Source organism: Corapipo altera, unplaced genomic scaffold (genome assembly GCF_003945725.1).
Source record: "Corapipo altera isolate COAL_440 unplaced genomic scaffold, ASM394572v1 53, whole genome shotgun sequence".
Taxonomy (NCBI): Eukaryota; Metazoa; Chordata; class Aves; order Passeriformes; family Pipridae; genus Corapipo; species Corapipo altera.
Window position 1 is genome coordinate 10155009 of NW_020884900.1, and position 15079 is coordinate 10170087.

General features: G+C 37.5%; 1 protein-coding gene across 10 annotated transcripts in view; it reads left to right on the plus strand.

Moving 5' to 3' along the window:
• Positions 1-7: 7 nt before the first annotated feature.
• PPP3CB (protein phosphatase 3 catalytic subunit beta) overlaps positions 8-15079 on the plus strand; it is a 56181-nt gene continuing 41109 nt past the window's right edge. For 9 of the 10 annotated variants that reach the window (XR_003528681.1, XR_003528680.1, XM_027649612.1 and 6 more), the window contains exons 1-3: positions 8-182; positions 10692-10892; positions 12994-13118. Coding sequence is in view for 8 of the 10 variants with exons in the window: in XM_027649612.1 (XP_027505413.1) it covers positions 113-182; positions 10692-10892; positions 12994-13118 (396 nt within the window). In the remaining 2 variants the exon portion in view is untranslated. Of the gene's footprint in view, positions 183-1259; positions 1278-10691; positions 10893-12993; positions 13119-15079 lie in introns of those variants that run through there. The other variant, XM_027649611.1, reaches the window with a different exon arrangement.

The window sequence follows — 15079 nt, forward strand, 5'->3', positions numbered from 1 at the left end:
CGCCTGTAGCCGCCCCCGCCCGCCCCGCCGCGCCCCGCCAGCCGCCGGCGGACGGGCGGACGAAGGCGCTGCCGCGCCCAGCACCGCCGCCGGAGCCCGGCAGCGCCCAGCGATGTCCGCCAAGGAGGGGAGCAAGGTGCTGCTGCTGACGCCCCACGCCACCAGCGAGCGCGCCGTCAAGGGTGAGCGTCCCCCTGCCCCGCGGGGACGGGCCGCGACCCCCTCACGAGTGCCCGGAGAGGGAGAGGCAGCCCCGCCGCGGGGAGCGTTGCCCTCCGTGTGCGGGCCGGGCTGCCCTGCCCGCGGGTGGGGACGGGAGCGCTGCCCGGCGCCGTGCGGGGGCGTGGGATGCCCGCACGGGCGGGGGAGCACCGGGGTGGGCTCTGCTGCAGGCGGGGGACGAACGGAGGTGGCCGGGCCCGGCGGGGCCGCGGCGGGAGCGGTGCCCGAGGCCTGCGGGCCTGGCGCGTCCCGCCCGGATGCGCTGCCCGGAGCGAGTGCGGGGCCGGCCGGGGGCACCGCCGGGCTCCGGCTCCGCGGGGCTTTTCCGCCGCCTGCGCGGGGCAGAGCCCGGTGATTGCAGGAGCTGACAGCGCCGGGAAAGAGCGAGTGGGAAGGTGCTGCCGCCCTTTCTATTGGCTGCTGTTCTCAGGTTCTAGTTCTGATGGAGAAAATTCACCTTGATCTATTTCTTTGTGGCCTTCCTTGGTAATCTCGCGGGGGGCCTTTAAAAGCCGAATGTTATACTTCTCAGAAGAAAAAGTAAAACGTTTTAAATTAGCCACAAAAATGCTGTAAAATATTAAGTTCTTTCCTCTGAATCCCATCAAATGTGTCATATTAGCGATGGGAGGAGAATAATCCTTTGCAACCAAAGCGCCCTAAAATATATTTGTTAAACCTAAATTGTCAGCTAAGAGCATCGCATAGGTAGAGCTTCAAAGAATTCCTAGGTTGTGTTTGCTCAGATTACAGATAATTTTATTTTCTTCTCAGCAGTTTTCATGTTGAACTGTGTTTGATGGTGGCAGTGTGGACGGTTGTGATGGCAGGCCTGGCCTGCTGGAATTCACAACTGTATGCAAGCACTCTGCTTTTAGGATTGGCATTCCTAGTAATGCAGGGTCTCGCTGAATTTGAAGGGGTGGTGATCTGGTCATTTAACTTTTTATATAACAGGGGGCCTTGAGAAACGACAAGGATGTATTTTTCTTCAGCAGGTCTTAATTAAAGCCTTGGAATCCCATAGTATGTTTTGGAAATCGGCATGTTTTCCAGTAAGTTGGAAAGCTTTGCACGCAGTAAGTTGTAACTCATTTTGGATTGCTTAACCTGTTGATTTTTTTGAACAAATTGCAAGGGTAAAAGTAGAAAATATTAAAACCAGTCTATTGGAAACTTGTACTCGTTAGTGCTGCTTTAACATGTGGTGTTTAGAATCGCTGAATTTTTGTACCTTTAGTGCAATTCGTGTTAAGAAATTAAGTTCTTCAAACAATGGAAAAGAATTAATAATAAATGATCAGATACTTTATAATGCAGTGGAAAGCCTGCTGATTTCTAATCACTTAATAATTCAGCTTGTTAAACGTGACCTATGCATCTGGTTGTTTAAAATTGTAGTTAGGACTTGCTTCATTCTAACACAATTACTGCCTGAGGCTGCAGTATTTCTTTGAACCTGGGTGTTTAGGATGCAGAACTATTGTAAAGGTAATCAGGCTTTGATGGCTTCATCTGACATAATTACCACCAGTTAATACAGCATTTTCCTATACCTTCTGTTGACCTGTCCTATCCATACCTATCCTGCTGAATCACTGGCTTCAGGAGAAAGCCTGGCCAGTTGTGCCAAGCCATCTGTGTAATTGATACAAAGGACAGGGTGGTTTGGTTCTCCCCTCCTCCATTAGGTGCAGTGCAGTTGAAAATATTTATTTTAGACAGTGACCCCAGAGGTGCAAGATTGCAGGTTATGTCAGTCCTGAGTGGGAGCATCTGTGCAACATAAGTACATTTGTTGAAACCACCTTAAAATGTGGCAGCTGCGTCACGTCCCTGTTCACAAACAGATGCATCGCCTCTCACGTACCAAGAAACATTCCCCATACTCTTGATTATTGTACAGTAAATACGTCACTTGTAATGTCTCAGGTTCTTGAGAAAAGCCATGGAGAAAAATGTAGTAATATTATCTGGTGTATCTGTGTATTGGTCCATATTTCAGCTTTCTTGCTTTCCATATACTGAGTCTTTTGGGGAGGAAGTGTGAATTCAAGACTTAAAGCTTGCTGTTACTTGTATTGTTCCTCTTGCTTTTATTTAAGCTTTATTTTCTTCCTCTATGTTTCTGAAAGAGTGAAGAAAGAACAGAATCAATGACATTTCAGCTGCTGTGAGAAATTAAATTCTTTACCACTGATAATATATGTTAGCAGAAATGGGCAAGAGATGCTCACCCAGGAAGAAATGGTTAAATTATTGCATCATCAGTAACTAATTTTTTTTTTAATAAGTAGGATAATGATTAGGATGTGTCCCCCTTCATATTTTGACCTATATATTTAGCAATTGGTGGGAAGTATGTATATCTAGAGAAATATATGAAAGGTTATCAGGTGTAATATGTTCATATTAGATGTATACATAATAAACATAATAATGGGTTTAGATATGCAGTCTATACAGTCTAACTGTGTTGGTCTGACATACCTTTCCCAAGTGTGAATTATATCATCAAAGATCACTGGTTGCTTTTAAAGCAGATAAAAAGCTCAAATTTTCCTTTTTCATGGCTTAGTTAAATTGCCTAAGTAATTTGTACTTGTAGAGTTTCCTATAAATTAATGGTTAGCTATGGAATTGAAATGTCTAAGTCAGCTTTTGGCATTTGGTTCCAAAAAGATATCTTGTGATGAGGCTTTTGTTACTGCTTTTTTTTTTTTTTTCTTAATAAAGAAGAGAAAATGTACCTGTCGTCCTGATTCACTGTTTTCTAAGGCACCCTCTTCATCTTTGAAGGATACTTAGTGTTTTACTGCCTTGTGGAAGATAGCAGGTTCCTCTATTATGTTCTGTCAAAATCTTTTTTCTTTAAACTGCTGTTGATATCTAAGTGCTGTATCTGGTTCTTCTGGATTTGGGTTTGCCTTTCTTGTTGGATGACAATTGGCTGACTTCAGTCACTGCGCTTGACCTCTCAGTGCACGTGGCTTTCAAACTTTAAATTTGTGGATGTGTCTTTTCTACTTAAACAACTGTTTCAGTACCTCCTACTAAAGTGCTTTCCACTTGTAGGGAGGAAGAAGTGCTTGTAAACTCAGAGGGATTGATAGAGTGGTCCTGGGCATGGCAGGGATGAGCCTTCATTGGCTTTTCTTTGAGGGCAAAGCACCAGGGCTTCTCCAACCCCCCTGTGGGTAACTACACCCCAAAGTTGTACTTGGATGTGCTCTATCCTCCCCAGCATTGTGCTTTGTCCACTGTGTGGGTGTTGGTAGACTTTGGGAAGCAATCCACAGGACCTTGTCATGCTGACCTAATGCTAAATTTGGAGATTATATCTGTTCTTCTGGAAATGGAAGGCTTCAGTATTCCTTTGTTTTGGATAAAAGTCATGGTACAGTCTGATTGGCAAACTGTCATTTTGGATATTAAATGGAAGCTTATTGAAACAACTCTTCAGAGAAACCCATAGAGATGTAACCCTTGAGCAGGATCCTAAATTAAGGCACTAATAGCTACTCTTGGGCAATTATGTCCATGTAAGGAGAAAAAGAAATCATTGCAGTATTTAACTTTATAATTCAGAGTCTGGTAAAAAAAAAGGTAAAAGGTTAAAAGTTGACATGCAGCATGAAGCCTGTTTTAAAAATATTATAAGGCACTTACCCTGCTGGCTAGAAATTATTCTAAGATGATCCAGAAAAGCAGCAGTGTAAAGAGAGTATTAAAAGGTCATATTTAAAAAAATCACAGTTTTGTTTTGGGGGAGAGGCAGTGGCATGGAACTGAATTCTGACAAGTAAGTGTTCAACTGATCTTTTTTTGTTTTAGGGGATAGAGTGGATAAAACTTGAAGTAACAGCAACTAAACCCAAAAAACCCCACCCTGAAATGGAAGCCTGCCTCAATTTCAGTAGGGCAAATTGGCAGTTGAGGGTTGGAAGGTAAGGCCAGAGCACAAAAATCAGGCAGCTACTTACATGTGTGTTTACTGGGTAAGGAATTAAGGACTCTTTCGCACATGAGTCAGTTCTTACTGCTGAATGGGACCAAAGAATTCTCTAGTTGAAATGGAATTGATTTCAAAACGTATCAACAAAAGAAATGTTCCAAAAAAAATATCCCAGAATCAGAAGATATTTCTCTGGTGCTTTTAAAGTAATTCTTTGGGGTTTTGGGTGCAAAATTGTGGATTTATTTTTCATAGCCAGTGGCGTAACTTGTCTTCTGAGTCAGAGAGGTGGAGCAGAGCAGCATTTTTTTTTAAATTCTAGATTGAACTGGAGAGGGTAGATCAATAAGTTTAATTTAAACAGATTCATGGCACTTGTAAGAAAGAGTGGACTAACTATATCCCCGGAGAAATATAATATTAAAGAGGAGTTGGTACAGTTCTCAAAGATGAAAATTAAGAGAAATTGTTAGAATATTTTGAAGGAGCCAATAAGCTTGCTGATCCAGGCAAAACTATTCATCAGGTTCCTTCATTGAAGCCTTTAAAGTAAAAGAGGAAATATACTCTTTTGGATCAAAATTAGTTAGCAAAGAAAGGATGTTAATAGGTAATAAACTCCCATGGTAGAGGAAGGTTAACATCTGTCATCTGTGCTCTTTAAATGTGTTGACAAGTTCTTTAGAAAACAGAGTGAATGGCATATAGTGACACTTATTCAGGATAGCAAACTTCCAGAGATGTTTCAGGAACCTCTTGTTAGACTGAGAGGCTGGGTAAAGAAGATGCTGTTCAGATAGAGCAGACTCTACAAAGAACAGAACAATTCTTGCTTAAACGTAGAAGGTGATGAACTTGAGAAAGAAATGTTAGGATCTGTATGGATAATATTCTGAAAATATTAGTGCAGTGGCAGTCAAACAGTCTGATAGGAATTCAGGGATTACTAGATGATTGGTTTAGAAAAAAGAGATTACACCAACATGCCATTTATATGTGCATCTTGAGCAGGAACATGTAATTTTGTTCCATCTTCCTGATCTTCTTCTTTATCTAAAGATATGTTCAGAGGCACAGAGTGGCTTTCAGGCAAGGTGGAGTGACAAAGATGAGAAATCTCTGACTTGGAAAAGGGGGGCTTGAATAGGGGATAGAATTAGATACTGCTTACCTTATGAATGGTATTTAATGGAAAAGTTGAGTAGGAAGAAACAGTTGTTGTTGTTGTTGTGTCCCTGTGAAAGTAGAAATGCAGTACCAAACAAAATAGAAAAGGTGAAATACTTTTTCATATAACATGTAATTAAAATTGTGGATTTCATAGCAATAACGTGCAGTGGAGGCAAAAACTGTGAAAGCATCTATTCAGGATCTAGAAAAAATAGTGGAAAATAGTTCTATCAGTGATCATAAATGTGGTGGTCTGGATGAAACTAGGGAAAATCCTTAAACCACCCTGTTTGGAAAAGAGAATAGGGGGAGGGAAGGAACTATGCATCCATCATTGTCAAAAACACATTTAAGCACTAAGTAATCTTTTGGCATAGTAATCTGTGGCCTTTTAATGGGAGGAGTATCTTTTAAATACTTTTCAAACAAATAATTATATTTTTCCTGAGAGGAACTTCCAAAAACATCAACCAAGTTAACTGAAAAACTACAGAGACAGTATAAAAGATGAGTGAATGCACCTTGGCATACTAGGTATATAGTTTCATTTGAGATCTAAAATTCTGTGAAATTTATAAGACTGGAAGTATGTGCTAAGTGAGGATGAAATAAATAGTGCCTGCAGTGCTGTTGCAGGGTTTCAAGGTTTACAGGGTTATTTTTCTTGCTTCTAGAATGCTTGCTTATTAGCTTATTAGCAAGAACCTTCCATTCAAAGAAACTTTGGGGCAGTTTTTGTAAAGAAACTGACTTAGCTGAATCTGTGCTTTCTTGTTTGGGATGAATAGGGTAATGTGGGTTTTGTCAGCTATTGATTGTAGCTTTCTGATTCCAGTAGACACTGCTGTGTATTTGTGCTTATCTGGTATTTTCAAGGTTGCTGGTCCACAGACCATCTGTGATGTCTTTATGCTATTTTTTTCAAATCTGTTCTTCCAAATGCAGAAGGATAATTGGATATATTCTGTCCTCATAGCAGTCATGGGTGCTACATCTTTTCCTTCCTTATAGATGTTGGCAGAGGTGTGAAAACGTCAGGGACAGACTGAAAGATGTGGTAGGTGTCAGGCTTTGTGATTCTTCGGAGTGACAATGCATAGACAGCAATGCATTTATAAAACCAAAGGCCCACAAAACCTGACTAAGTCACAGAAAACTCACAGACAACTCTGCTATCATGGTAATAAACCTGCTGACAAAATGAAGGATGCTGGCCTTTCTTGTCATGGAACACCATGGTTGTATTGATATGTGATATCACTTGGTGGAGACAAGCATTATGTATGCTGTTTCATGTATATCTATCACCAAAGCAACAAATTCTTTACAAAGAGAGTGTCTGTGTTTAGCAGCCCTAGTAATGTGAGCTGAGACTTTATCTTTGAAATCAAAAACATTCTTAAAACAGAAAATGCAATCTGGGACATTGAGCTTGGTATAACAGCCAAAACTAAGGTCATGAAACCTGTCACAGGCTTCTGATTATTGAGGAAAAATGGCTGATTTTCTTTCTCTGTCAGAGAAAAAGAATTATTTAAGTTCTACAGTCTTAAGGACAGAAACAGCTTTGCTTGTGGAAGTACAGTAACTTGTGCAGTTAATCCCTGATGCTTTTTCCTACTGTACTCCAGAGGCTTTGATCTCGTCTTATTTCATGAGCCTGTTCCAACAGGGTGTCTGTGATCCAAGCCAGATTTAACTGAGGTTGTTACTATGGTCATATGTATCAGCATGGTTTAAATTTACAGTATCTACATGTAAGATTTTATTAGCAGCTGCTGTTGCACTCAGTTACTAGGCAGTGTGAGATCTGCTTTGGGTCTGGAAGTAGCATGTTTGCGTTAGTTGCCATATTGCACCTCTCAGCAGGGATTATTGTATTGGGTAAAGTGCCACACTAATGTAGTTTTTCTACTTTGAACCTCTTTACTATGTACTGGGAATGTGTCCATTCAAGTTGGTGCTAACCTTTGGATCTCCACCGCGTGCTTTATTGTAAGGGATAAACCCAGAGGCTTGTAGAAGGTCAGTGTAGAAGAAGTTCAGAGGTTTTGCTTTTGATATCTTGTAGTAATACTTCAGTATAAAGGAAAGGTGATCTTTTTCCCCTCTTTGTTAATGCTTATACAAGTATTAATAAAAACATCAAAGTATTTTATTAACAAATTCCCCAAACTACTCACTGGTTTTTTTCCCCCAGAATTATTGTTTAAATTTTTGGATCAATATAGTTAAAATTGTGACATCTATATTTATGTATTTCTGAAGGGAAATTGATTCATTTTCACTAGTAAGCAATTGTTTGTTTCGGAAAAATCTTGTACATTATTGTAAATCATGATATGTTCTGTTTGTTATTAACATCCATACTTTTACTAACAGGATATGTCTGTTATTTTGTACTGCAGTGTGTATTACTTCAGAGATTCATCTCTAAATGCTTTTCAATTGTTTGGCTTTGCTGGGAATGGTAGAAGGGAATCCCTTAATGCCCAACACCATGTTATTTCCTTAGGGTAATTCCTCTTAATTACCATTCTGTTGCAGTCCCGAGAGCGCAGGTTATGCACAAAGACTTTGAAACATGGATTATATTTCTGTCTTGGAACACATCATGCTGCAATTCTTTTTCCTTAGGCTATAACATTCTATGACTACTTCATCAAAGGTTTAATTAAACCCATTAGTTTGCCGAAATTGTCTACATGTTTCAAAAATTATCATCCTTAACCTATTAAAAGATGTTGTTTGCTATATTTTGCAAAGGTATGCACTCTGATATAGCGTTAACTATTCCTGAGACAAAAATTAAAGTGTAAAATGGAAAGAAATACTTTTTGTAGTAAGTGTTACTTTTTATTCACTGGGTGGTACAGATAAAATCTCAAGCCATGTTTTATTGTGACTTCTCTGAAGATTATTCTCAAAAAATCATTCTCTAGCAATGGGAAAATACATGTATTGTGTGAAAAGGATTTTGTTAAATTCTGAGGAATGAGTTTTTAAGACTTCATTTTTTCATGAGGCAAATATAACTGTAAAGGTGCTTAATTACTTCTTATACTACATTTGTGGGTTTGGGGCATTATGGATAACCCTGGATGTAGTTTTAAATTCAAATCTTCATAAGTGTATTAGTTCAGATAAAGTGAGACAGATCTTGACACTGGATTAAAATGTAACTTGATAGAGAAACTCAAAGCTATAGTTTGTTAAAATAGAATTAATTTTTGTACTAATCTGATCTGAAATGTGTTAAGTAGGCATAAGAACTTCATTAAGAGAAGCAAATTTCATTTACCATGGACTTAGAACTCTTGAAAAGTCTGAACTGTCATAAGGAAGAGGTCAACACCATCTTTTTGAATCTGCAGCCATTGGTAGTCCTAAATCAGTAATGGTTTGCACTTAAGAGCATGAAGAACAGGTGGTCACCTTAACAGACCATTTTCTACCACACCCTGCTTCTACCCAAAAAACCTCCAAAAAGAAAAAAAGTCATCTTTCACTTAAGTAGATCTTATCTAGGAGTAATACTGGCACTAATGAAGCACAGTTCTCACAGAACTTGGAGGTGATTGATTCTGGGAAGGTGTGTGTGATCTCTAATGCTTTTGCAGAAATTAAAGCAGGAGAAATCTACTTTGTCTGGTCTCATAAAAGGATGAGCTCAACTTTGCATTGCTGAAGGCAGTTGTGGGCTCACAAATAATGTGTTAAAAAAAGGGGGGGAATAAAGGGCCTAAAGCTAATTTATGTACAGATTAATATAAACTTTGAAATAATGCAAAAGTAATATTGAGATAATATGATAGTTGGAAAGTCAAGTTCAGAAAAACAGTGAATACTGGAGTTGGTGCTTGCCCGATCATAATGAAGTGCTTCTAAAAATTAAATTTATTTTGTCAGAACAGTTGGCTCTTTTCAGAGCCAGATTTAGGTTTTTAAACAATTTTACATGGAACAGAAGTAATTGTCTTTTGATTTCCTAACTCAGTTAAGTTTATTAACATTTGGACTACACAGAATTTTAACATTTCCTACTGAAACTTTGATCACTACCAGAGGAGACTGAAGAAAACACATGTAATCTCTCTTTTGTTAATAAAACACTTTCTGCCTGAAAATAAAGTGCCAAAGTTGTTCTACACTGTGGAAAATAAAAGCACATTTTTCAGCCTCTTCCTATTTAGAAACGTTTATAGGAAGAATAGCAGAAAATTCTCCATTTTATTTTCTAGTCTAATTTAATTTCAGTGAATATATCTGTATGTGATTTATGCATCAGTTGTTTTATTGATAGATTTTAATTATTCCATAAAAGAGAAGACTAGCAATGTGTTACTAGTAACTAGTAATCTAGAAATCAATTTAAGTAAAGTCAGTTTTAGTATTTAAGCATTGATTTTTGGAATGTAAAGTTTTAACTCTGGAGAGTAAGAAAATAAGTAAGAATAATCTACCTACAAGTCTGTTCTTATCTTTGAATAGATGTGCTTCTCCCATTTTTCTGTTTTAACTTTTAAATGGAGAGGAACAGAATGGTTTTGCTTCTCATTTAGTTTGTTCTTTCAGCAGTGGTTGACTTGAGGAGGGGACAGGGTCAGATTAGTTTTATTTCCTGTAAAATCCTGCATGAGTGAGATCATGTTCTGACACGATGTTTAGTGGTAGTTCTGAAGTATCCTCTTTTTCCATGTCCACCATCCATATTTCATTTGTGCAGTAAATGAACTGCCATTGTTTGAATTCATGGCCATCAGATGTTCTGTCTGGACAGTTGCTGAGCCTGCTTTGGTTCCCAACCACTACTTATCATCTCCTTTTGTTTCTCATCTTTCAAACAGTATTGTACCCTTTTCTTGCTGGTTTTGGATTTGGTTTGGTGTGCTGTTTTGTTTGGTTGAGGTTTTTTGGTGGTTTTTTCCCCTCAGGCTTTGGTGATAGGATAATTTTAAAATGCTTTTGCAAGTCTGAGTGAATATTAAATGAATACCCTGCATCACCAATACCTGATGAGTCCTTCAGAGAATGGCAGTGTGTTGGACAGAGATTATTTCCTTCTGCAAAGCCAGTTTTGACCCTTCCAAATTTTGTACATATTATTGTGCCTTCTAACTCTGCGTTATAGTTTTCTACAACCTTACGTATTATAGATGTTTATTTTTTTAAATATGTACACAACACTATTCTATCCACATTTTAATGATGTGATAAATTTGGGTGATTTAAAAAAAGTTTGCTCCTTTGGATAACAGCTATTCCATGACAGATCCAATCCTAGATGGACTGTGTTTTTAAAATAGTGCCGTCGTGACTACTGTTTCTTCTTTTTAAATTTTAGCTGTCCCTTTTCCACCAACGCATCGCTTAACATCTGAAGAAGTGTTTGACACAGATGGAAGACCAAGGGTTGACATTCTGAAGAACCACTTGATAAAAGAAGGTCGAGTGGATGAAGAAATTGCACTTAGAATCATCAATGAGGGTGCTGCAATATTACGGAGGGAAAAAACTATGATAGAAGTTGAAGCTCCAATTACAGGTAATATTTCTAGGTAATTTCACACATAATTAAATTTGAAAAAAAACCCAGACTTTTTCAGTAGTAGAATTTGTCTTAAAATCGCTAAAATAAAATTTCCATATTAGTCTTATTGAATTATCCCTCACAACTGCATTTGCTTGACAATCTGCACATTGTTTTGCAAAATGAAGGCATTAAACCTATTGAAAAAGCCAGTATGATTGGTATTAAAATTAGTTAAAAAATGAAGTAGTTAAATTATGTTGAATTATGGATTTCCAACTCCTGCAATGTTGTAAGTAGGAATAAAGGCGTCTACTTGAACTCGGGATAATCCTGAAATCTAAATATGTGAAGAGAAACCAGTTGCTGTGATTTGAAGCAAATACTGTGAACTGAGATTCTCAGTGAATAATGCACCTTTATAGTTCATCTGTAAGCAAGACTGGTGATTGTGTGTAAAACCATGTTCTTGTGAGACTAGTAGTACTGGAAAGTGTTTAAAGATTGTTTTAGCATCTTTGATACTAAGACCAGATCCACTGGGATACAAAACTGAGTCTTAGCTTTTTTTGGAGTATTTTCATAGTTTTACGAGTTCTATTTCTGTTTGACCTGATGAAAGGTGGAATTGATGTCCTTTAGTATTTTTATTTATAAACAATCTAGACTCATAGAAAGTAGTTTATGTTGCATATCTGTTATTTATGATAATGGAAGTAGATTTGATTTTTGTGTTCAAACCAGATTTTCTTTAATCTGTATGTGGTTTCTTCTAAATGGATATATATAAAATTAGTGTCTGAAAGCTTCTTTTAGGGCATCAGTTTTGGTTAGTATCGGGTAAACGAAGACATTAAAGCAGTACATTGTTATTCTTACTGATGTTTTCTGAACAATGAGTGGTTGAAATGGTGGAAACCACTAAGTGGCTGTCTCTGAGCTCAGCCTTGTGCAGTTCCAGATAAAACTCAAAACTGCAATTTGTTTAGAGTTTTTATGTTTCTCTTTGTTCAGGTAGTTGGTATATTGGCAATTGAAAAAGAAGGAAAGTTCTTTCAGTGTTCGAGTAGAAATTTTTACAAAAGAACATATAAGTGGACACATTCTATTCAGCTTAATATTTTGTAGGTTGTAATGACAAATGGCCTGATCTAAGAGAATAATAACCTTTGAAGTGTGGTGTGCCATATCCAGTATTTCTTTCCAAAATTAGAACAACTCTTTTTTCCCCCCAGAGACTTTACAGATAAACTCTAAGAAGTCAGAAGATGCTATTTGTCAGTTCATCAGTGACATTTTGCATCAATGAAAAGCATAGTCTCTCAAGTTCCTGTTAATGGTTATCAGCAATACTTCATGCAGAAGTGAAAAGGGAGCTCCTGACTTCCACTAACTGGGAACTCCTGTGGGAAAGAGGAGATTGGAGCAGTTGTCTCTTCTGTGCAATTTTTAATTACTTTTTTTAATTGTGAGATGACCTGGCTTTGCTGTATGCTCTTCCAGGACATCCCACCTGCTATCTTTGGCACTTCTGCCTTAGGCTGCTGACCACTGGTCTTGTCCTCTCATATTCTAAAAGTACATGAAAAATCCGCTGTTGAATTAGTGAACATGGTTATTTGAAGGAGAAAAGTAACTGAGCAAAGAGAAGATATGGTGATATTAAAAGGTGTGTTAGTGTGACTCAGAAAAAAAAAAGCATACTCTCCATTTTTTTCAAGCTCTCATGGACTCAAGCGAATCGTTGCAAAGCAGCAGGCATTTTCAAATACACATACCAAGGAGAATTTGCAAAGATACCTAAGGGGTTGGGGAGGACAGTGAAGAGCTGCTGACAGCTTTCAAGACCACAGTGCTCAGTGCATTAACTGTGTTGGAAAAAGAGTCCCCAATGTGCTAGACTGAAATAGGGCTATCATCAGCATTGCCACAGGTGGCGAAGACAGCATCTAAATGAAAAGCAAATGGGGAACCTTCAAAAATTTCTGTTGTTCCTACTTTATACCTGCCTTTCCTCTTAATTAGAAGTACTTTGTGGCTGTTTACTTAACTATAACTTAGTAACTTTTCTGTTAGATTTTTTTAAAATTAATTTGAACAAAATTTTTGCTTGCAGTGTGTGGTGATATTCATGGCCAGTTCTTTGATCTAATGAAGCTGTTTGAAGTGGGAGGATCACCTGCTAACACAAGATACCTCTTCCTCGGTGACTATGTAGACAGAGGTTATTTTAGTATAGAGGTAACTGAATATATTAATCTGTTTTGTCCTAAATTTTTCTGTAAGCACACTTTCACTGAGGTTTTCAAATGAAATTTTAGGTCTGCTTTAACATGTGAATGTGTTCCTTGCTGTGCTTTCTCCTGTGGCAGAGGCCTGTTTACAGGAGGATATTGACCAGCTGTTTGGACTGTCATGTTGAAATCACCAGTCTTACTAATTTTTCCTCCTCTTTCTTTAGTTAGTTTTTTAAAAATTGAATTCTATAACATTATTATACATAATGCTGCTTCTGTGGTAATATGCAGGAAGGTGTGTTTGTATGTTTTTGGAGAACAGGTGAGTCATGACTGGAAGGTCTTTTAATTTATTATTTGCAATATTGTTATCTGTTTAATATTATTAGATATTCGTTTTATAAAAGAAATAATTTTATTTATGTAATCAAGTGTTTTTTAATAATTATTAATATTTTCTTTACTAAAATTCTACGAGCAAATACAGATATTCCCTAAGGATGCCCTGTATTTCTGCCATTAATTTTACAGTTATTTGGAATTCAAATACTTTTTAATTTTCAACATGTTTATTAAGTGTGCTACATTTCAGAGATATTCACTTATTCACACTGATTAGTTTCAGAGCCATGATTTTTAGATTAACTATTCTTCTGGAACCAGCCTGGGAAGTGCCTCAGCTTGGGATCTCTGCATAGATACCAAATCTGATGGAGTAGCATACCACTGGAAATATTATCTTGCAAGGCATGGTGTATGGTCTTCCATTTCTGTATAAAAATTTTGCCATTCTAATAACCTGTGGGGGCATGTGCTGTGAAGGGCATGCACAAGCCTTTTGGGGTTGTTAGAGATGGTAGACAGACAGGAGATGCAGCAAGAGCAGTTGCCTCATCTTCAAGGAAAAATTTCAGTAGACATTCCCTATCTATTAATTCGATCTTCTTGACCTGTTCTTGATGATTACAAATAATGTAATTGTCCTCCAAAAGGACTATGCTTTGTGGTCTTGTTGAGAAATAAAAAAGGTAGTACATGAAAATCAGCCTTTTGTTCCCCATTTTAACCTTAAAATTTTTTTTCCTACTTAAGTTTTTGTCTTAATTAACATTTAGGAATTTTAAGTTGACCTCCATGAGTTTTCATATATGGTTACTCTAAAATCTTTCTTAGTGATTGGAAAGGTAATATAGTTTTGATAAAATACTCGACTTTTCACAAAAAGGTGACATTTTAAAAAAATGTAGGAACAGTGAAATTTGATTTTTCATTAATAAATTCTTAATCTGTCTGTCCTGAAACATATTTAAATGCATTGATATTTTGGTAGTAATGCATTCTAATTTAAAAATGTTATCACTTCAAATAGGAAAGATAAGTACATGCTACCATGTCTGTCTATAACATTCTGCAGGGATCAAGCTGGACTCCTTCACAAAAGTGTGTGCAAATTCTTCTTTTCTGTGCTGGAAGTAACAGGACATAAAGAATGTTAACATTAGTCTGTCTGTATTTGATAACAAAAATAAATATGCCAGTACAGGAAAGGTAAAACAAATAATTTGGTTTTGTACTTAATAGGTAACATACTTAAGAACATGTAAATCTCAGCAGTTTAATCAAATTTAGTATCCATTCACTGAAAGGAAGGCACTATTTTGCCACTTTCCTATTAAATGTTTTCAAGTTTGGCAGCTTCCATGGATTTTTTCATGCAACCTGACTTAACTAAAACAGTTCACAACTGTAGAATTTGCCAAAGTGATTCATGTATTCATTTGATGATAGGCAGTTGTTTTCATTATGCTTTCTGCTGGGAAACACTTTTAAAGAGTCTGGGGACTTTGCAAGGATATTTTAGAGTTACAGAAACATTGGAAAGCGAGCGTTATCATTGGCAAAATTACTATTTCGCTTATTTTTACTAAGAAGATAAAAATTCAGTAATTAGTTTAGCTAAACTTC